This window comes from Clupea harengus, chromosome 14 (assembly GCF_900700415.2).
Source record: "Clupea harengus chromosome 14, Ch_v2.0.2, whole genome shotgun sequence".
NCBI classification, from domain to species: domain Eukaryota; kingdom Metazoa; phylum Chordata; class Actinopteri; order Clupeiformes; family Clupeidae; genus Clupea; species Clupea harengus.
In genome coordinates, this window is record NC_045165.1 from 13431410 (window position 1) to 13439793 (window position 8384).

An 8384-nucleotide genomic window follows, 5' to 3' on the forward strand; every position below is an offset into this window, starting at 1 on the left:
ATGACAAAAACACACACACACACACACACACACACACACACACACACACACACACACACAACACACACGCGCAAACAGACATCACACGTACACACACACACACAAAACCATTACGCTCACGAACAAAATCAATACTGACTGAAAACACATGACCTTATCTTAATGCATAGCAACCATTCCAGCGGGGAAAGGGCCTTGCTTGTGATTGATAGCTGTGTTTATGTGGGTATAGTTCTGTACCAGTGTGTGTGTGTGTGTGTGTGTGTGTGTCTGCAGTTACCTTTTGTCTGAGATATTGCTGGAAATCAGCCCATGGGAGAAGTAAGTGCGGAATGCCTGAATGGAGAGAAGACAGGAAAACAAATGAGCTAACAGTCAAAGAGAGAGAGAGCGAGAGGTAGAGAGAGACCAACGTAGAGAAGAAGGCAAGAGACTGTGTGAGAGAATGTCAAGGATTAATCACTTCTTAACAACTCTCAACACTAATTGGTCAACCTCACAACATGTCTCCACAATGTATCACCATTCAGTTAATTTCACAGGGCACTGTGTTAATGTTAGGCTACAGTCATTGCCACACTCTGGTATGTGACCATGACAGGTGGGTAAATTACTGTGAGACTGGCTGTGGCTTGTAGGTTTATGACTCGAAAACCATGAATGTTCCCATCCAAGTTGCCCTGTGAAATGGATTTATCACTTCCCACAGCTCTACAACGGCATGACTAACCCCAAGACACTAGGCAATACTGCTATAGGAAATCACAGATGGCATTGCTATTGCGTCAGTGCAGACAGTACAAGCTCTCAACAAACTAGCAGGACCAAATGACTTGGTATTTGACTGGCTAATATGTCATGTGCATGCCTGCCAGTGGCATCTGGGAAACCAGGAAAGCTCTAACTGGTGGGTCTCTAACTGCAGGTGTTGTGATTTGATTGTCAGGGATCTATATGGTGAGTGTGTGATTGAGGGGTGTGTGTGTGTGTGTGTGTGTGTGTGCGTGTATGTGTGAGAGTGCGTGTATACCTCTCCTGCCACGGCTTCAGACAGCTCCTGCATGGACAGCTGAGTCTCAATGTTCAGACTGGCGAAGAAGCTGCTCCACTGCCTTTCAAACAGGGCCAGGTCCTGATACACACACACACAGTATGAATATATATACTGCATCACTCTCAAACAGGGCCAGGTCCTGATACACACACACATAGTATGATTATATACTGTATCATTCCACCCACACCCATATTCACGTGACATACCAGTGCTGTATAATATACTGTACATACATGTGCATTTACATTAGGGCTGAACGATTAATTGCATTTGCGATTTAATCGCGATATGATAGAACGCGATTTTCCAATGTTCGCGATTAAAAAACGTGGTCTAAAAAAAAAAAAAAAAAAATTTTTTTTTTTTTTTAAGATGGTACATTTTGCACACAATGTTTAAAAAGTGCATGCCTAGTGTTTATACTTAAAATTACTTTTTTTTTAATTACTTAAATGCACAGTGGCAAAGCCACCGTTTTGTTGTTCTTGTTTCTGTAATGAGCAGTTAAATAAAAATGTAAAATGTGGGAAAGAATATTTGACACTAAATGTATCTAATATTGTGTTGGTCATATTTAAATCATTCATTACGTTTTGTTGGGGGAAAAAAGAGGATAAAAAAATCGCATATTAAATCGCAATCGCAATATTTTGGTAAAAAATCGCAATTAGATTATTTTCCCAAATCGTTCAGCCCTAATTTACATGTGTGTCTGCTTGTATGGATTTGTGTCTGTGTGTTTGTGTGTGTGTGTGTGTGTGTGTGTTACCTCTGTGATGAGGCGGTCCAGAGACACGGGGTCCAGTCTAGCATACGTCTGCCACACCCTCTGACTCACATCCATTAGCTGAACAGAGGAGAGAACAGTTACCACACCAACAGCAAACCACACACCTCGCCATATATCACATACTAAATGAGTTGGATGAGTTGGATCACAAGTGTTCTGAATACGAGAAATATTAACTTTTCCATCCTTTCCCCTCCCTGTGAATGCTGGTTAATCCTGAGATATACGCATGGGTCCAGTTAGTAATCTGGCTGTTAGGGGAAACAGCAGTGAATGATTAAATTAACCGCGTTTGTTTCTCTTGTGTCTCTATCACTAGGGGGCTGGTCTCACAAATCATTTCAATATCATCTGGAATCCTTACTGAGATTTATCTTCACAAAGCCAAACTAATCAGCTCGTTTTCATTCATTCGTTTATTCGCACAGATTTGAAACGAAACATAAGGGGAGAGATAGACATAACAGGAGTGCAATATAACTGACTTCTGTTTTGTTCTGTCTATTCAGTGCTTTATTTGTATATTGCTTCCGTAAAATATCATAAACTAAGCATTTTTATGCATCTTATAAAAATCTATTTTATTATATTATAAAATCACCTTTGTACTGAAACTGTGGCTCCTGCCAGCTATTTCTGCGTCTGGCTGTTGTCCTTTCATAACATGTCCCTTACAATCAATTACACATTACACTTACAGTTCAATCCCACTGGACCTTTCAATCAATGGAGTATGACATTCTCTGGGACCTTATATTGCTTCAGTCTCAAAGTCAAAATGGCTGGAATTATACAGATGCTTTAAATCTCCCATCCACATTTCTGTGAATAAGCCACGCTTCGATTTTGTTCAATCTCTACCTTGTGTAGAACTGAATCAGCAGCCTTGCATTGCTCTACATCTGTACTGTGTAAATCTGAAAGCCTGCTCCGTAAACCTGTACCTTATATTTCATGGTGAAAAACCCTCCTGCGCCGATTCCCTCCAGAGCAAAGGCCTGAATGATGGCCCACTTCTCCAGCATAAACATGTCAAATGTCTGCACGTGACCTATAAACGCACACACACAGCGCAGACACACACACACAAATAAACCGGAGCAGAAGTGGTGGTTAAAGCCCAGCTGAGGCATGAGCTTGTGGGTGAGATGAGCAGAGCTATGTGTGAATGCTGAGCTGAGCTGAGATGAGTGGTCTGGGAGCCTGACTGACCCTGGGAGCTGTAGGGAATCCCAATGCGGCTGCAGTCCTGCACCATGGACACAAAACTGGAGATCTTGAACTCCTCCGCTGCCTCTTCATCCTCATACTGACAGACAGAAAGAGAGAGAGAAAGAGAGAGAGAAAGAGAGAGAAAGAGAGATACACAAAGAGAAAGAGAATAGAAATAAGAGATCAGCAGAGAGAGTGTGTAGGAGAGACATAAGAGAAAGCAAGATATATAAGGGAAAAAGAGAAAGAGAGGCATATAACAGCAGCCAACAATAGAGAAAGGGAAAGAGAGGGGAAATTATAGTGAAAGAGAGACGAAGAGAAAGAGGGGAAAAGAGGTTTATCTTAAAGTGATTACTATGTGGGATTAAAGTCATTAACCTCAGAAACCGGATTAGTATGGGCATATGTTTGGGGCTGGGGGGTGCCGTATTGGGGTTACTGCCCAAATGAGGGTTACCTCCGTCTCTGTCATGCAGTGCAGATGGAGGTTCCTCCAGTGGTCCACGTAGGGCAGCAGGTACCCATAATTCTCTGGGTTGCAGTACAGGTGGACGCTCTCGGCTTTAATCAGCAGGATCACATCTGCGGGCAGCAGAAAGAAACACACACTTAGAATAAAAAACACACACACTCAACACACACACGCACACACACAGACCAGCTAAGACTGAAACCCAGAGGAAAACCCAACACCCAGATAAACACAATGTAACACAATGCAACCAGAGGGCAGGCGGGCCTGGCAGGAAAACAAGCCCTGATAAACATCTCCAAAATAAGACCACAGGAAAAACAAAGGCGCGGGAGGGGGGGTGAGACGAGGCAAACGAGAGCCGTCATCACGTGCAGCCAAGTCTTCTGGCAGAGCTACAGCACGTGCTGACATCTACCCGCATCCCCCTTCCCCCCGTTCAACTCCCCCTCAGTGCATTCCTGACCGCTGAGAGAGCGGACACCACTCAAGGGTCTCCTGCCTCCAGTCAACCAGCTGCGTACTATTGTCCCTTCCGTAGCTCAAGGATATTCCAGCTCATCATTACATGGCTTTTAAAAGAGCCAGAAAAAACTACACACATGACTTCAAAGCATAGTTATCACCAGCACACTCTATAATTTGGCCTGTCATTGTTCAGTGAACTTGACCTATTAACACAGATAATTTGTTTTGTCTGTGCCACAATAGTATTTAAACCCAGCCATTAAATAAGCCAGCAGTAGGCAATGCAGATTAAAGCAGCAGAGTAAGGCCTACACTAAATGGGCCTAATAGTTGACCTGTATTAAACATGTAATAGCTTAGCCGTATAAATGAGTCCCTGTGGAGAAAGTGGAAGCCCTCAGGTTAGACAGGGAATACGTACCGTCCAGCACCTCTTCTGCGAGGTCATCTGAGATGTGGTCCAGGTCCAGCTGGTTGTGCCGGTACAGGCCAAAGAACAGGTAGTTGGCCAGCTCAGTGCAGCCCTCATTGTACCGGCTATCAATTCCTGAGACACACACACACACACACACACACAGACATATCAATACCAAAGCAGTAGCACCCCTTTGCTTAGGGGCAGAGAGGACTGGTTAGGCCACCATCCCCAGGGGTTTAAAAAATTAACACACAAGGCTTCAGACATAAGACATCCGTATCACATAAGTCACATTTTCAATGGAGGATTATAGATTTGAAACTTAATAATTATGAACTTAATCTCTCTCTGTTTGATACTTAATAATAATAAATGTAATCTCACACACATACTCTCTCACACACACACATGCACAAACAAAACACACAGAATTTTGGATAGATCTGTATTAGGATTATAAGGTCATTCTCTGAAATGAGGCTGAACACCATGGGGTGAGGATTAATCATCTAATCATAATATCCTCCAGTTACACTATCTTTCACATACACACGTACACACTCACTCCACACACACACACACACACACACTCAGAGACACACACCTAAAGAGCAGAGAATGGCATCAGGTGCATTGTTGCCGCCGTCCTTCAATATGGCCTGGAGCTGTCGCAGGCGAGAGCAGCTGCAGAACAGAGAGGTTAAAGTTACACTGAGGACGGCTATCAGATTCATGAGACACAATCTCTAACCACCATGCCTTAACCCCGAACACACTTCACAGATAAAACACAACAGACACGGTTAAAGTAGGGGTTTGATGTCTGAAACTAGTGGGCTCATTTGGTACAAGTTCATAGAGGTGAACTCATTTAGCCCTTTAGACTACAGTCCCAGTGCTTATTGGCATATTGATCAGACCACTTGGTTAATGTGAACACATCCATTAGGCTCGTCCCCACACTCCAAACTAGAATCAGCCTGTGCTTTGCCCAGTTGGAAGTGACAAGGCCGTGACTATTTCCATGCAATCAATACGCTCTCTGTTAAAAGTGGGCTTCAAACAATGGTTTCTCTCTTGTTGGTGAAACAATGCATACTGGTGCCAGTTAGAAATATTTCATTTTATACTGGTCCTACTCAAAGCCCAATGTCATTCTTACTATTAATGTTGTTAATTAACCATTTCATGTTCCAGCACAAGACAACTTGTTGCCACAATAACACCATTCAAACTGTGTAAAATGATAGCTAGTGTTAAAAAACATTTGGAATCTGATACAGCCTAATTATTGGCACATTGGCCAGGATTAGCCAGAACTGGGCACTAGTAAACCTGTCTTCTGAGACACAAGCTCTTCCAGTTTCCCAAATCCAATCACATTTCATTGTACTAATTGAGCTAATGTTTCTGCTAAGTGCTATAAGACAATGCCCATTGTTAAAAAGTTAATAAAAGAAAAATGGCCCAAATTGCATATAGTCCTAGTATGAAAATCAACTACAATAGGGGGAAGGGCAGTGTTGGTCCCATATGTTCAGCACAAAACACAGAATGTCAGAAATGGCAATGGGTTGCTTTCCAGAGGATTTCCGATTTTCTTCTGAGCAGAAGAGAGAGAAAAACATGCATATGCAGTCTATGCACTAGCCAAAGCAGGACATGTCTAGGCTTGTGATTCCCCCTTGGCCTGCAACCCCCAAGAACCACCACCTCCTTCCCTGCAGCTTGTTGGGCCGTAAGCCTAGTACACACAAGGGAAACTCATCCCACAACTTCCAAGTACAATGATTTCATTGTATCCTGACAGAAATGGTACACCAGTGAATTAATTGCATGGAATAGAAATAATGACATTATCACACCAGTCATCCTTTTTCTTCTGTTATGGATACATCCATTGCTTTGTATAAAGAGTGCCTGCTATCCTAGGCTTAAATGGTTTCTTTCGTTTTGGGGAATCTGTGAGAAGCTGCTGCTTAAACTATGCAGGTCTTTGTGTTTCTGCGTGAGAGTTGAAGTGAGGTGGCTGACAACAATACAGAGCTTCAGTCTCCTAGAGACCCCACTCCCCCACTGCTTCTTGCCACCCCCGTGCCACTGTTTTGCGCGACTCTGCATAATAAACTCCACCAAACGTGACCCTAATACGTCCCGTTACTAGGTTAATTGGGTGGACAATCGCTGTATTTCATCCGGCAGGGCGAGGCCAGTCTGGTAACTCCTAATCTCAAGATTTAATCATCATCCGGCAAACCAGCTAGATAGGATATCGAGTCAAAAATCGAGTCACGTTTCATGGTAGCTAGCTCCATCCACTGCAGCGGATGTTTACATCCTTCTTTACCATCCAGCCCTCATCCTTCAAGATAGACACGGGCGTGAATGCAAAGCAAGGATTTCCTTCACTAGCTCTAATGTAGAATTATGTAAAAACATGAATGTTCTGACCATAGCCATCTAGCGAGGGTAACGGTTGGAAGATAAAATGACCTTTTGGTGAACAGTAATTCTTGTTTGGAATATAAGGTTTTTTTGCTGATATACCATTTAGTAAATAACAGTTATCGGACAGCAAAGTAATTAGCAAAGCAGACAAGTCGATACATAACAAAACAACACAAATATTCAACGATAGCTTTACTAGAATTGCCAAATGTTGAAATGCTATTGCTAGCTAGCTAAACATTAATGCCGCATAGAACCTGGGCGTCTCTAACGTTAACCTTAACGTTACATTAGTCATGAACATGGCACAGGCATCAAAATGGATAGCTAGATATTTCAAATGATATCTAAAATTATAAATAAACTACGATTAGCTATGTCCGACCTCCTAGCCAACCTTACGGGTGGTCTTAAGAAGATGACAACTAAATAACGTTAACATTATTGTAGCAGGGGCTGCCTTGCTAAATTAACGTGAACGTTAGTTAATGGTGGCCAGCGAAGACGATCAAGCCGGGTCAACATCTGTATTCGCTCGCAGCTGCGCAGCGACCTGAAAAACCCCACTAACCTACATTCAAAAAATAACGTCTCACCAAAAGAAAAAATATTGTCATTACCTGACTGCAGAGCTCATCGGTGTATATTTTCCGCTTTTCCTCCGTATGCTAGTCATTTTGGCAATGGCACATTCAAAAATAACGTTTTAGAATTCCGCGTTATTCTTGACGTCCCCGCGGTAAAACTCCATCATCAGTCGAAGCTGTGTATGGCGGAACAGAGAAATAAAGGCATAGTAACCGCCTATACCATTTACGAAAATTGGGGTGGTTACGGAATAACAATGGCAATCCAGGACGAATATTTCGACCTAAAACATATACTGCGTCATCCTATCGCTACAAAATTACATGAAATTCACATGTTTGTAATGACTCGGAATAGTACAAGCTTATTGCAGTAAATATTGAGATTTAGCAAAACAGCCTCACCCTTGCAGTTAGGAAATCGAAGTAACACGGCGTCTCTTGACAGCAACCTACGCAATCCTACTGCAATCCTTTTGAAAATGTGGTTGGTCTTGTGGTTTGAGGAAGGACATTGAGTGGTAAAAATAACAACCGATAAGCATTGGTGGAAATATGGATGACTTTGACCAGATGTGTTTCCCACGAATACAAGTACGATACGTGGAATGACAGAGTCAGACACCAGACAGCCTGCTCTCGTTTCGAGTGTTTTGTGTCTGCATGGACCAGTAAACGGAGCGGACGCGCACACTAAACAACGAAGACATGCATTCTTAGTTTCTTTCTCAGCTTCGAGCAATGATGTCACCCAAAAATACTAATTTCCCAAGAAATGACATCCGGTAGATAAGTTAGCCTACTGTCTGATGTGAATGTAATGATGGTGTATTTGCAACCTTAAAAAATATATATTATAGTCCCAAATAAAATCCACACGTTTGGAATAAACTGTTGGATGACCCATTGCTCATTTATTTACAACATTT

The 8384-nt window shown here is 42.5% G+C and overlaps 1 protein-coding gene across 1 annotated transcript in view; it reads right to left on the bottom strand.

Moving 5' to 3' along the window:
• dnaaf9 (dynein axonemal assembly factor 9) overlaps positions 1 to 8068 on the bottom strand; it is a 30817-nt gene extending 22749 nt beyond the window's left edge. Inside the window, exons 1-10 of the mRNA XM_031579818.2 lie at positions 7861 to 8068; positions 7489 to 7631; positions 5025 to 5104; positions 4424 to 4549; positions 3520 to 3644; positions 3060 to 3156; positions 2792 to 2898; positions 1827 to 1904; positions 1031 to 1132; positions 281 to 336 (exon numbers count right to left, since the gene is read on the bottom strand). Coding sequence (XP_031435678.1) covers positions 281 to 336; positions 1031 to 1132; positions 1827 to 1904; positions 2792 to 2898; positions 3060 to 3156; positions 3520 to 3644; positions 4424 to 4549; positions 5025 to 5104; positions 7489 to 7544 — 827 coding nt within the window. The 5' untranslated portion in view covers positions 7545 to 7631; positions 7861 to 8068. The remainder of the gene's footprint in view (positions 1 to 280; positions 337 to 1030; positions 1133 to 1826; positions 1905 to 2791; positions 2899 to 3059; positions 3157 to 3519; positions 3645 to 4423; positions 4550 to 5024; positions 5105 to 7488; positions 7632 to 7860) is intronic.
• Positions 8069 to 8384: the final 316 nt, after the last annotated feature.